Genomic DNA, 14626 nt, shown 5'->3' with positions numbered 1-14626 from the left:
CTTTTTCAGGAAGCATGGTTTTCCTTCTGCAGTTGATGCAGCCTGCTCCCACATCTCATGTCTCATACCTCTGTTCTGACCCCACCTCCTTCCAAACAGAACAGAGATAGAGCTCCCATAGTCCTCTTCTTTCACCCTACAGACCTCTGCATCCACCATTATCATCCTTTGTCGTTTCTGCCAGCTGCAACGAGATCCCACCACCAGCCACATTTTCTCCTCCTTATCCCTTTCTGCCTTCTGCACGGATCACTCGCTCCATGACTCCCTGGGCCACTTACTCTCCCCACCCACCCCTCCCTGACCCCTGGCACTTTCCAACAGGAGGTGTAGCACTTGTTCTTACACCTCCTCCCTCCCCACCATCCAGGGACCTAAACAAGCCTTCCAGGTGAGGTAAAGATTCACGTGCACCTTCTCCCACCTCATCTACTGCATTTGGTGCTCCCGATGTGGCCTCCTCTACATCAGCGAGACCAAGTGTAGACTAGGCAACCATCTGGCAGAGTACCTGCACTGTCTGCAATGGCCATCCCCAGCTCTCAGTTGCCTGCCATTTCAATTCCCCTGCCCATTCCCCACAAGGACTTGCCCAACCTCGGCCTTCTCCACTACCAGGTTGAGGCCCAACGCAGACTAGAGGAACAACACGCCTGGGTAGTCTACAACCCGATGGTATGAATATTTGAGTTTTCCAATTTTAGGTTTTTTTCCCCTTCCCTCTCTCTCCCCTTCTGATCCTCCTCTGGTGCTCCCATTTTGTCCCCTTTCCCACACCTCCGCTCCAGCCACCATCACCGTTCCCCTCCTGGTTCCACCCACTACACAGACAGGTGAGTTTTAGTTCTATAATTGCCCCCTACCATAATCCTATTCTGCATTCCATTCCCCTGCCAAATTAGTTTATCTCTCCCCAATAGTATTAGCAAACCTTTCTGCTAGACCCATTCCAATCAAGCACAATCTGTCCAGATTGAATAGGTTTCACTTTCCCAGAAGTTGTACTAGTTATCTAGAAATCTATAACCCTTCCTCACACTGCACCCCTTCAGCCAAGCATTCCTCTAAACCATTCTCCTATTCCTATACTTGCTAGCACTTGGCACTGAAAGTAAAAAAGATTACACCTTAGAGACCCTTCTTTTTTATCTGCTAAATACAAATTGCAGGACCTTATCCCTCATTTTATCCATGCCATTAGCAGAAATCTGTTTACCTCACCACTTTAGAATGCCTTCCAAGTGTTTCCAGAAAGATTCCAGAAAAATTAACAAAATAACCGAAATGAAAAGCATGTTCGCATCATCTATTACATCCTGCTCCAGAAGAGCCTCAAAAGTTAAATTATTTGCAAAACTCTTTGCTCAAAAGATGAAAGCATGTGAAAATAGTGAAATGTTACAATGGAAATGCACTAATTTGGCAAAGAAAAAATGTAAAGAGCTCCTCTTAAGGACTAAGGTGCATGAAACATTATGACAGAATTCTCGATTAGAACACATTCAGACAGAATGGCAGTAATTTGCCTTACTGATGCTTAAGCACCCGAAATTAGCACTGTCCTATGAGTAATACAGAGAAATAATTTCTGCACTTTACTCTGTCGATAGTCATTTTCCACTCATTTCATTGATGCCGTGACAAAGTGAACATTTTACAAGTTTTTGAAATAATGTAACTGAAATCCTATAAAAAAGCAATTCCAACATATTTAGAACAGACCATACTCCTTACCAGCCATGCAGTAATTACAAAACTGAAAATTTATAAAGCCACATTTGTTCACACAATATTTAAGCATCTTTCAATTTACATGCATTAATGTGACATTTTCATAGCAAACAGGGATGTGTCAGGGAAATAGCACTAGAGCTGCTCCTCCAAGTCTTCTTGGGGAGCTCCCAAATGTAAATTGCTTACTTAAAATACACACAGAGATGACAGAGAAACAAAGGACTGCAGACGCTGGAATCTAGATGAAAAACATGACTGTTTTGCAGAACATCTGCCCTCTGTCCGTAACCGCGATCTGCATCTCCCCGTTGCCGATCACTTCAACTCCCCTTCCCACTCCATCACTGATATGTCAGTCCTCGACCTCCTCTAGTCTCAGGGGAATTCCAAGCACAGACTGGAGGAACAGCACCTCATTTTATGTCTTGGAACCTTGCAGCCTAACGGCATGAACATTGAATTCTCCCACTTTAGATAATCCCCACCCTCCCCTTCCCCACATCCGCGCCCCCCCCCCACCATGCTTCTTCCCTTTCCTAGCTTCTTCTTTTCTACCTTTTTTTCCCTTCTCCTTATCTTTGATCCATCCCTGGGTGGATCTGTTCTCCCCTCCTCCCTGCCTGCATCTACCTATCACCACCTTGTGCCCACCCCGCCTCCCCTCTGTTGTCCACCTATCACTGCTCTGCTTTTCCCTCCTATATATTAGGCTTCCCCTTTTCCTATCTTCAGTCCTGAAGAAAGGTCCTGACCCGAAACGTTGCCCGCCTGCTTTTCCCCCACGGATGCTGCCTGGCTTTCCTCCAGCATCATCGTGTTTTTCACCGACATGACAGTTAGTTACAGAAAAATTGACAGACATTCAAAAGCAGATATAATTAAGTGCCTGAACAACAGTAACAACAACAGTCACTTGAGCCATGGCCCAGAATTTGGTACCAGTGGCAAAGGATTGGGACTCGTTGCTCAAACGTTAGAGGAGCTACCTAACTATTTATTCAGAGAGTGTTGCCTTCTACAGTGGATCTGGGAATTTTGTGAATAGGTCAAGTAACAAGAGGCACAATCAAACAGATTTAAGTATCCTATCAGACATTCAAGGTCGAAATCAGGGAATATAAACCACAATGTGCATATTAAATTTAATTCAATGCAAAAATCATTTACTATAAGTAAAACATTGATTAGAAAAAGAAGTGGGATTAAAAGAGATAAAACAGATTAAAAATATATTCTGAAAAAACGAATCTCTAGATTTATAAATTTATTTTAGACTGGTGGCCTTTCATCAGAACTACGCAAAATTAGAGATTAACAAGTTATAAGATGCAGAGAAAGTGTTAAGGAAACCAGGGAAGGAAAGAACAAAACAGAGGATTTGTGAAATGATGGAGGCATTAGCAAATAAATGATGAAGTGGGCTGAAAGTACAAAGAAGCAATTTAGATTGGTGCTGGGATTTTCTAATCAATCTCAATACCTTTCCCTCACACCTACAAATAAGTTCCATTGGTTCAATTATGCATCCACTTACTCGAACAATTCACTTCACTCTTCAAATTAGAGTCAGAGGCATACAGCAAAGAAACAGGCCCTTCAATCCAATTCATCCATGTTGACTGTGATGCCCATCTACACTTATCCCATTTGCCTACATTAAGCCCCATATCCCTCTACTTCTTTCCTATCCAAGTACCTGCCCAAATGTCTTTTGAATGTTGTATTTGTATCTGCCTCTACCACTTCCTCTGGCAGCTCATATAACTACCACCCTCTGTGGGAAAAACTGTCCCGCAGATCTCCGTTAAATTACCCCTCTCGCCTTAAACCCATGCCCTCTAGTTTTAGGCCAACCCCCACCCAGAAAAAAAAGACTATCTACCTATCTGTTATAAACCTCTATAAGGTCACTCCTTAGCCTCTTACACTCCAGTGAGAATAAATCCAGCCTATCCGATCTATCCTTATAACTACAGCCCTCCATTCCAGGCAATGACCTGGTGAATCTCTTCTGCACTCTATGTTCCCACACCCTTCCTATAAACTGGTAATGAGAACTGTACACAATACTCTACAACTTGTACAGCAGCAACATGACATCCCAACTCTTATAATCAATGCCTCGACCAATGAAGACAAGCATGCCGAATGCCTCCTTTGTTACCCTGTCCACCTTTGTTGTCATTTTTAGGAAGCTATGAACTTGTACCCCAACATCCCTCTGTATATCAACACTCCTGAGGTCCCAGCTATTTACTGCAAGCGTTACGTTAGTATTTTACATCCCAAAATGCATTATGTCACACTTGTCTGGAATAAATTCCATCTGCCACCACTCCTCCTAACTTTCCAACTCATCCCTATCCCTCTGTATCCTTTCACAACCTTCCTTGCTATCTACTATTCCACCTATTTTTATGTCATCAGTAAACGTACGAATCAGTCCACCTACATTCTCATTCAAGCCATTTTTATAAATGATAAAACAACAATGGTCCCAGTACCAATCCATGTGGTACACCACTGATTACAGACTTCCAGTCAGAAAAACACCCTTCAACCACTATCCTCTGCCTCCTATCTCCAACACACTATGGATCTCAAATTGGGCCCTTTAATCCCCAACCACAGGGAATAGTGATTACTTACATGATCAGAACAAAGAATTTTAAAAACATTTATTTCTTCTTTGCTCCAGCCAAAATGGTCCTGAGATCTCTAGTTTCTTCTCCTAACTATTAGTTCTTATCCTTGTCATGATCCTTGTAAACCTATACTTTACCTTCCTATGGTTTTCCTATATTTTTCAACAATCAAGCACCCCAAACTGTTAACAAACTATGTATAACCTGGTCAATAAATTCACAATTGTATTTTATTCTGAGAATCTCTCAGCCTCTCTCCCTCATTTAGATCATCCTTAAAATTACCTCTGACCAAACTTTTGATTAATTTTCTTCATATATCCCTGGATGCCCTGTAGCAAACCTTATCTGATAATGTTCTTGCTGTAAAGTTCCTTGGGATGTTTTAATGGTGTTACATAAATGTATTTGAAGAAACTGGTTAGAGTGAGAAATCCCCGCGAGCCCTTGTGCTCTCCAATACCTCCCTGCTTCTATGAAATGTCACTTTGGTACTGCCAAGTAGATTGGGAGGTGCATAAACACTGTGCAACTAAACGTTACTTTATAAATGTTCAGTTCCATAATGTTTGCAAGTTTGAAGAAGGTTTTTTTTTGTTTTCAACACACTGATTTCCTCAGTTACATTATTTCAAGCATTTGCAAAATGTTCAATTTAATCACAACACAAATTAAATTGACCAAGACAAAATGACAGTCACAAGAAACTGCAGATGCTGGAATCTGGAGCAATAAACAATCTGCTGGAAGAACTCAAGTCCAGATGTAGGGTTTCAATCCAAAACATCGACAATTCCTCCTCTCCATCCCATCATACTGGTGTGCACCAGCTGCTGTGTGACCAGCTGACTTCCTCCAGCAGATTGTTTGTTGCAATAGAAAATGGCATTTCTTCTGCATTTACATATACATTGCAAGTTAAAGGCACAAGACAATTACTTTACCTCCACCTCAATGAGTTCCAACCATAAAACTCTACAGCAAATACTTTACACACTTCTTAAGTTTATGGCACTCCATCTCCAGCATATGCTTCAGTCCTATCCATCTGAATGTTATTAGTTTAACTAGAATTTCTTTGAGAATTTTATGGATTAAGCTAGCAAACCTCAAGCGATCATCTATTGATATCTCAGAATAATATTTCCTGATCAACAGCTACCTATAAGAGCCCATCTGTTTCCAATTTGCATTGGTTTACTCATCTTCATGGCTAGTTTGTTATATCAGGCAGCTTGGAAAAGAGAATTGCTCTTAAATGGCCAAAAGTTTGATGCCGTGCAATTCTGTTGGAATATTTTACCATTCTTGTATATTTCTATCTTGAGCATAAAGTTTTGTAAATAAATTTAACTTAATCTACATTTAGTATAAAACAGGATAATGCTGATGATTCTTTTTCAGTTCAACTGTAGACCAAAGCATTTTGCTTTGAATTTCAGGATTCTAGCAGCAGGTTTGCTCTTGTAAGTTGATTTCTTCCACCTCGCAAAGGCGGCATTTTTGGATCAGCAGGTTGTAATTATTGGGGGACTGCAAAGATCAGTGCCTGGGCCTCAGGTATTTACTAACATATGAGTAGCATGTAATCAAATGGCTTATAATCAAGTTTGCTGACAATTAAAAAAAGGTGAAAAAGTGGCAAGTCAATTGCTGAAAAAGGCAGGTGGCATACAAGCTGCAGAAATGCAAAATTGCCTATTTTGATAAGAAGAGTAAAAAGATCTTTAAAATACAGAGAGACTAGCGAATGTTGTTATTCAGAGGAATTGGTGGCTTATCAAACACAAATCAAAGAAATTTATCACATCGGTTCAATAATCAATTAGGAAAGCTAATGTTATGTTAGCCTTTATTGCAAAGTACTTAGAATACAAGGGTAAAGAAAAAGTAAAAGTTAAAATTATAAAATGTCTTTCACCAGCTCAGAATGTCATAAAAGCCATTTTTCAAGCAGAGTGACTGCTATGATATAGGAAGCATAGCAATTAATTTGTGCACAATCTTTCACAATGTGATAATAAGCAGACAACATGTTTCAATGATGTTGAATGAGGGATAAATATTGACCAGGACAGAGGTAACTCCCCTGCTCTTCATCAAATTTGTGCCACAAGATCTTTTGTGTCCATCCAAGAGAAAAGATAGGGATCCAGTTTAATCTTTCAAACAAAAAGACATGTTCTTTCCAAAGCAAGTCTTTGATACACTTGCAATACAGTATACAGCTTCGTCACCCCATTTATGGAAGAATAAACTTGCCCTAGAAGCAACAATAATGTTCTGTAGGTTGATTCCTGCACGACCTATTTGTCCCACTGCCGACTGGCAAGCGGTACCGGAGCATCCGGCCAGAACTACTAGACTGTTGTACAGTTTTTCCCCCCAGGCTGTCAGGCTCCTGAATACCCTGGAAGCAGTTTCAGACAAATGCCTTGCCAAAAGCCCTGGTTTGCATGACAACGTATAAGAACTTTGGCTGCTGCTGAACACGTTTATACATTTAGTGCAACACTGAGTTCTATATTTTCTTCGTCCAACTCGGGTTTTGCACTAACCCTGCACTAATTTTGTATTCTGTATATACCATTCTTTGCACTATTTGTACTTGCACAATTTTTTTTGTCTGCGTTTATTATATGTCCTCCGTTGTGAGAGTCTGGAGGAAAACGACTTTTCGTTCCTCCATGTGTTTTTATAGCATATGGGTGAATGACAATAAAGTATAACCTGAACTTGAGAAGGTAACCCATCAGGAGAGACTGAATCAATAGTTAGTCCTATATTTTCCAGCCATTCAGAATTATTAAGTGTACGAAGTCCTTGAAGGTCTTACAGCATGTATGCTAGAAAGCTGTTTCTCTATTTTGGACAGTCTCATACTAGAAATCCATAATTTACAGAAAGGAGGAATTTCTTTACTTAGTTGCCTGTAAACTTTTGCAATCCTCTGCCAGTGAGTATGTTCAAAACAGATACAGAAGTACTTCTGAGAACTAAAGCAATCATAAAAACGAGCATATCATGAGAAAGTGGAATTGATGCAGATGATCTTGTTGAATAACAGACCAGCTTTGAGGGGACAAATGGCTTAGTCCTGTTAATATTTTTGTACTTCTATTCTTTGACTTTTCACCTGTCTGCTGGCAGATATGACTGTAAAGAGCAAAACTGCAAAATCTTGCAACCTGCTTGGATCAAGGACAAGGTATCACTCATATCATATTCAACCCTGGTGATTTTTACCTCCCAGAAGTTAAGATTTGCATACAACGAGCTTCATTCTTATGACAGTGTTATTTGAATACTGGAGAATTAAAAGTGCAGCATTGGCATTTTATTAAGTACAACACCATAAGCTGGCAACATGCTGGTGCCATTGTAAACTAACATGTGAGCCAGTTAAAATTATAAAACTGAATTTAGTCCTGAGAAATGAACAAATTATTTCAAGTCCTTGCTCTCCATAAGATTAAAATAAGCTGCAGCAGCAAGCTTGAATTTGATAACTATAAATCACTTCACATTTGTCAATAATAAGTATTAAAGGAGCAATATTATTTGGCAGTACAATTAGTACTACATATACTAATTTTCAAAAGATCGTTAACAAAGTGCCAGATAATAGATGTTAAGAAAGTCGAAGCCTACAAGCACTGCAGCTGTGAAACGTATTGGCTAAGGAGCAGTAAGTAGATACCCGTGGTAAGGTCTTTTCCCTCCGTACACAAGTCTACAATGCTTTCCCTGGGTATAGTATTAGAACCACTTGCTTTTAAATACGATAATTTGGCCATAATTTCTAAGTTTGTAGGTGACAATAAACTCAGAAATACTGAAACTGAGTATCAAATTTCAGGAGCACGCAGTCACATTGAATGCAGAATAGTGTCAAGTGATGAATGTTTGAAGGAAGGATATCAATACAATTGTACAACTTTAAAGGAGTGGGAGGCTACACCTTCTTCTGGAAGGGCAAACCTGAAAATGAGGACAGGATATATGGAGTTGGATTTGCCATATGCACCATGCTCCTCTGCCCAATCTCCTCACTGGTGCCAATGAATGCCTCTCAAAGTTTCGCTTCCCCTCAACTGCACCCGACACATTACCATCATTAGTGCCTACGTCTCCACCCTGACCAGCTGCAATGACAGTAAGGAGGCGTTCTCTGAGAAGCTTGACTTCCTGGTGAAGTCTACTCCTGCAAGTGACAAGCTCATAATACTTGGCGACTTCAGCGCCAGAGTTGGAAGCAACAGACAGCTGAGAAGGTGCGAAGGCTCACACTGAGTTGGAACGACAAACAGCAATGGGCTGTTCCTATTGACCAGGTGTGCTGAGAACAACCTCACCATCACCAACACACTCTTCAGAATGGCCAACAAATACAAGACTGGGTGGATGCATCCCAGGTCCAAGCAGTGGCATCTTATAGATTATGTTCACAGACAGGGTATCCATGATGTCAGGAACACCACAGCCATGCAGGGAGCAGAGTGTTTGACAGATCACGGACCAGTCAGATCAGTTGTCAACCGCCACATTGTCCCTGTGCACCATAGGAAGCCAAAGTTTACCCGAGCCACATTCAACACTGTGAAGCTGAAGCACTCAGATGTGTGGGAGAAGTTCCATCTTGATGACACACTGGCTACTCATCGACCACCTACTGGAGACGCAACTGAGAAGTGGAACCAATTAAAAAGATGGTTACCAAGTCTGTAAAGGTTGTCCTTAGACCTAAGCAGCTGGTTCAACAGGACTAGTTTGACAAGAACAAATAATGAGATCAATAAACTTCCGGAAGAAAAGCTCAATGCCTTTGTCGAGTAGCAGAATGATGTCACCTCCACGTCAAAGAAAAATCGCTTTGAACATCTGCAAAGAAAAGCCCAAAGAGCACTCTGTAAAATGCATTACAATTGGTGGATCCACAAGGCAGATGAGGTCCAGCACTATGCTGACCCAAACAACTCAACTGAGTTTTTCAGTTTGTCAAAAACTGTTTATGGACCCCCAAAGCCCAGCATTACTCCACTCCTCTCCTCTGATGGCACTACCTCATTCAAAGACAAAGGGAGCATCATTGTGTTGGTGGGGGCATTTCTCCAACCTCCTTAACAGGCGCTCTACTGTTGACCCCGCAGCCCTGGACATGATCCCACAGAAGCCCACTCTGGATGACACTGACCTACCCCCAACTCTGGACTGGGTCAAGAAATTAATTAATCAAACCAGCTCCAGCAAGACATTGGCCATGGGTGGTCTTCCTCCTGAACTCTTCAAAGCAACTGGCCCCCAAGACTCTGGATGCATCCATGACATTCTAACAGCACTTGTGAGGAAGAGACAATGATGCTACAATTTCAAGATGCTACAGTTGTCTCCCTCTTCAAAGGCAGCAAAGCAGACTGTGGCAACTATTGAGGTATCTTCCTCTTTTCCATCGCTGGAAAGATTCTTGCACAGGTCATCCTCAACCATTTAATTCACTCTGTCTCAGAAGAAACCCTGCCAGAGCCTCAGTGTGGCTTCAGCCCAGGCTGCAGCACTGTCAATATGGTCTTCTTGGCGAGAAAGGTCTGGGAGATAGGCATGGAGCAGCACACAGACCTCTACTCTGTTTTCATTGAATTGACGAAGGTCTCTGACACCATCAACAGCGAAGCACTCTGGGTCATCCTCGAAAAGTTCAGCTGTGCCAGGAAGTTCATCCAGATCATTCGCCTCTTCCATGACGACATGGTGGGTCTCATCCTCAACAGTGGTGATACTTCAACACCATTTGACATTTTCAATGGTGTGAAACGGGGCTGTGTACTCGCTCCAGTCCTGTTCAACCTGTTCTTCATGCATGTCCTGAACCATGCCCTGCACGACCTTCAAAGAGGACTGTACTTGAGACACAGACTGGACAGCTCGCTTTTTGATCTCTAGAGACTGAAGGCAAGGACCAGGACACTTGAGAAACTGATCTTAGGGGCATTGTTTGCTGACGACTGCATCCTTATGTCATTTGGAATTTGACCTTCAAGTCATCATTGACAAGTCTGCCGAAGCCTCATGATTCTTCAGCCTTACAATCAGTCTCAACAAGACCAAGGCCCTGCGCTAATCTGCTCCAGGCTCTGCAGCATATCCTTTCAGCATAAGCATCAATGGCACCAAGCTGAAGACAGTTGATCACCTCAAGTACCTGGTAAGCTTCATCTCTTCTGACAGTTCTCTTGACATGGATATTGTGGCTCAAATCAGCAAGGCCAGTCAGTTGCTTGATCACCTGCACTCTTGTATGATGAACTACAGAAATGTCAAGCAAGATCAAAGTATACAAAGCAGTCGTAGACTTTTGTATGGCCGTGAGACTTGGACGTTATGCAGGAAACACATCAAACAACTGGAGTGCTTCCACACGAGATCTCTGCGATCACTCAAGGGCATCAAATAGCAGGACAAGATGACAAACTTGAAACTTCTGGGCAGGGCTGGCCAGGTCAGCATTGAGGCCATAATCCTGAGGGTACAGGTGCGCTGGACAAGCCAATGTAATGCATATGGACAACTCCTATATGTCACACCAGCTCCTTTTATGGAGTTCTTGCACAGGGCCACTGGAACCAGAGGTGTCCAAGAAAGGGATACAAAGATTATATCAAAGACAGTCTCAAACACAGTGGCATTCCTGCAAGACAGCTGGAGTCTTGTGCCCAAGACAGAACAGGTTGGTGTGCTTTGACCAAGTGCCTGTATCAATTTTAAAGGCAACCAACAGGACCAAGTCACCAGAGCCAAAGAACACAGGAAGGCCTCAGCATCTGCACCTGCCACAGTGTCTTTCCCTTGCTACCACTATTCCCCAGTATGTGCCTCCAGGGCTGGTCTTGCCAACGACATTCAGGCTCACCAAAAAAGATTGCACAAATGACATTGAAATTGATGACCAACCAATGATGAAAGGAGTTGTATAAACAAAGATCTGAGAGTGATTTTCATATATACAAGTCTTTCAAAGCAGTTGAGAAGCGATTGGAAAGGTAAATGGGCTTCTCAGCTTTACAGAAGCAAGACGGTTATGCTATGTATTGATTAATTACTGGTTAGGCTTCAGCTGGAATACTGAACCCAATTAGGAGCATCACACTTTGGCAAAGCAAGGACTTATCAGCTTGAAAACTCATCTGAAGGACATTAGTTATTTGAAGAAGCCATTTCCTCCGAGCAGAGCTTAGAATTATTAAAGGTTTTTAAAAAGTGAATAAAGTAAATAAATAACAGTTTAAGTAAATGAAAATTAATGTCAGGATCAGCAAGGTTGCTTTAAGAGGAAAGGCTGGACAGGATAGGCTTGTAGTTGCTGGAGTTCAGAAGACTGAGAGGAGACTTGTTTGAAACATACAAGATCCCGAGGGTCTTGGGTGCATGGAGAATATTCATTCTTTGAAGAAAATCTAGAAATAGGAACCATTGTTTAAAAATAAGAGGTTGCCCGTTTAAGACAGAGATGAGGCAATATTTTTTCTCCAATAACGTTCTGAGTCTTTGGAATTCTCTTCTCCAAAGGGTCGTGAAAGAAGAGTCTTTGAATATTTTTAAGGCAGAGGTAAATGGATTTTTCATATGCATGAGGGTGAAAGATTACTACAAGTAGACTGGAATGCAAAGTTGACTTTACACTCAAAGCAGCCATGCTCTTATGGAGCAGCCTTGAGAGGCCAAGTGGCCTACTCCTGCTCCTAATTTGTTATGTTCCCATGCAAGCAGAAGACACAAATAAGAGAACTACATGGGATGTTAAAATTTATCCAATGAGTTACTACTGCCCATTACCTCCAAAGTCCTATAGAGTAAAAAGTATGAAAATAGAAAAAAACTGCTGGACTTTGGGGGAAAAACAGTAGGTGAGGGCGACAAATTGGATACTTTTTACACACAAAAACAGAACATGAAAACATTCCAAGTAACCCAAGCTCCTGAAGACATGAAAGAAATTATGATAATTATGATATGGCGGTGCAGCAGTTAATTTACTGGACTAACAGCAAGAGATCTGGACCACTGATCCAGAGATACGAGTTCAAATCTCACCATGGCAGCTAAGAGTTTAAATTGAAGTAATTAAATAAATTTGGAATTAAAGCCAGTCTCAGTAAAGGTAACAATGAAGCTGTTGGATGGTCTATAAAAAAAAACTTTCATGGTCTTCACTGGAGTTTGAAAGAATGAGGGTGTCCTTATTGAAACATAAAAGATCCTTACAGGGCACGACAGGGTAGAGGGCAAGATGTTTCCACTAGTGGAATAATCTCAAACAACGTGATGTAGTTACAAGATTAAGGGGCAGTCATTTAAAAACGAGGCAGGTAGGAACAACTTCTTACAAAGGGTGGTCTCTTGAATTCCTTACCCAAGAGAGTTTTAGAGACTGGAGGAAGGAGATACATTTTTGAAAGATCAGGGAATTGAGGGCCTAAGGGAACTGGTGCAGAAAGGGAGATGACACTTAGGGCAGATCAGCCATGATCATATTGAACAGTGGAGCAGGCTTGAGGGGCTAAGTGGCTGACTCCTGCTCTTATTTCCTTATGTTGTTCACCAATATTCAGAGAGGGGAATCTGCCATCTTGCTTGTATGTAAACCTACTAATATGGTTGACTCTGAACTACCTCCTCAGTTTAGGGACAATTAGGACTGAATAATTAATGTTGGTATTGCTAGCAATATTAATATCTCATGAATGAATATGAAAAAGTATACTTTTGTAGAATAGTCAGGAACCTTCAGAAGATGTCAAAAACTATTTTGATAATTTAATTTTGATAATAATATCATTCAACTTTCCAAATGAAAAAAAATATTTACAGCATATAAATATCACAAGAACAGAAAGGCATCAGCACCAATACTAAAATAGCTGTAGGTAGAGCAAAGTAATTACATTTTTATTGGGGGAATTACATTTTCTTTGCCAGCAAAAGTAAATATTTAGATTTTAAAATAGAAACTTAATCACCAATTTCTCAGATCATGGTTTTGAATTTATACCTTTGTGAACACTTCATACTGACGTAGACCCATATAATTCAAGACAAAACATTGTTTATAAAAGTTATTAAACCAACTTTTATCATGACAAAACAGCAAAGGTGGACAGATTAAGAATCAAATCTCACCTCAGCCTCCTGCCACTTATCTTCAGCCCCATCTTCTATCCTCCAATTCCACAGCATCTACCATCTAGCACCCCAAACCCCAGCTTCCACCCACCTCCAGCACCACCCCCTCCCTCCCCTTCCCACAAAGTGCGAGATGCCAGGCCCCAGACTCTAGCCTGTCCTCTAATCTTACAGATACCCATTCACTTCCACTCCAGTAGGCGATCTCCGTGCCCCCCCAAGCACAGTCCACTCTCCTATCGCTGCCCTCCACTACACACCGCACCCCCTCCTAGTCCCTGTCCTGCGGCACTCTTCTCACCACCATCCCTCCTGTCCGCTCCCCTCCAGCCCTTCTCCCATCCCCAGAGCCATCCTTGCTTTGCCGCCACACTCACACAAGTGACTATAAGGGTGCAGAGATGCAGTCTGGAGGACAAACTCACAGGCTACGTAAGCGAGCAGTGCGAGTGCGATCAGGAGTTTCATCGTCCTTCGATTAATGCCACTGAACAGAGCCGCCAGGCGCTTCTTTACCATCCTCCGCTGCCCCGACCGCCTGTCCTCATCCCAGGCCGGCCCAGTGCGCATGCTCAGACAGCGGCCATTGCCGCGCAGACGTCTTCAAACGCGGCCGGGTGGCATTGTGGGATAGCATTGGGTCTTCCCAGGTTGGCAAGTTGTCCTCCTCGGCGATTGGCGAGGCTGGAGCAGGATGCGTGAAGAGTGATGCTTCTTCACTTACCACACTCTACACACGGTAATTCATGATCACGCCAAACACGTTGGAATTATAATCAAAACAGTACTGGAAAGACTCATCAAGTCTGGCAGCGTCTGTGTTGAGAGAAGCACGAGTTAAGCTTCAGATCAATGACCTGTCGTCAGAACTTACTCCACATTAGAATTGTAATTTTTTTTGGAAGGAGAAGTCCATTAAAAGTCAACCCTTCCTTGAATTTCCTTAGTGATTCTTCTAAGGTTATGCGTCCTTTTATGGCAGGCATTACAGCAGTTCTTTTTTCAAACTGCAGTGCCATTACTTGCTATCATTCCACGCCAAACTAAAAATTGTCTTTGATTTGACAAGA

At 42.0% G+C, this 14626-nt stretch overlaps 1 protein-coding gene across 4 annotated transcripts in view; it reads right to left on the bottom strand.

The window, feature by feature from the left end:
* uxs1 (UDP-glucuronate decarboxylase 1) overlaps positions 1–14246 on the bottom strand; it is a 69348-nt gene extending 55102 nt beyond the window's left edge. For 2 of the 4 annotated variants that reach the window (XM_052026551.1, XM_052026552.1), the window contains exon 1: positions 13934–14143. In XM_052026551.1, the coding sequence (XP_051882511.1) occupies positions 13934–14126 (193 nt within the window). In that variant the 5' untranslated portion in view covers positions 14127–14143. Of the gene's footprint in view, positions 1–13933 lie in introns of all 4 variants that reach the window. The other 2 variants (XM_052026554.1, XM_052026553.1) reach the window with 2 other exon arrangements.
* Positions 14247–14626: the final 380 nt, after the last annotated feature.

The sequence above is a fragment of the Pristis pectinata genome, chromosome 11, assembly GCF_009764475.1.
Source record: "Pristis pectinata isolate sPriPec2 chromosome 11, sPriPec2.1.pri, whole genome shotgun sequence".
Lineage (NCBI taxonomy): Eukaryota > Metazoa > Chordata > Chondrichthyes > Rhinopristiformes > Pristidae > Pristis > Pristis pectinata.
Note: the sequence above shows the minus strand (reverse complement) of the source record. Positions and strands in the feature narration are given on the sequence as shown.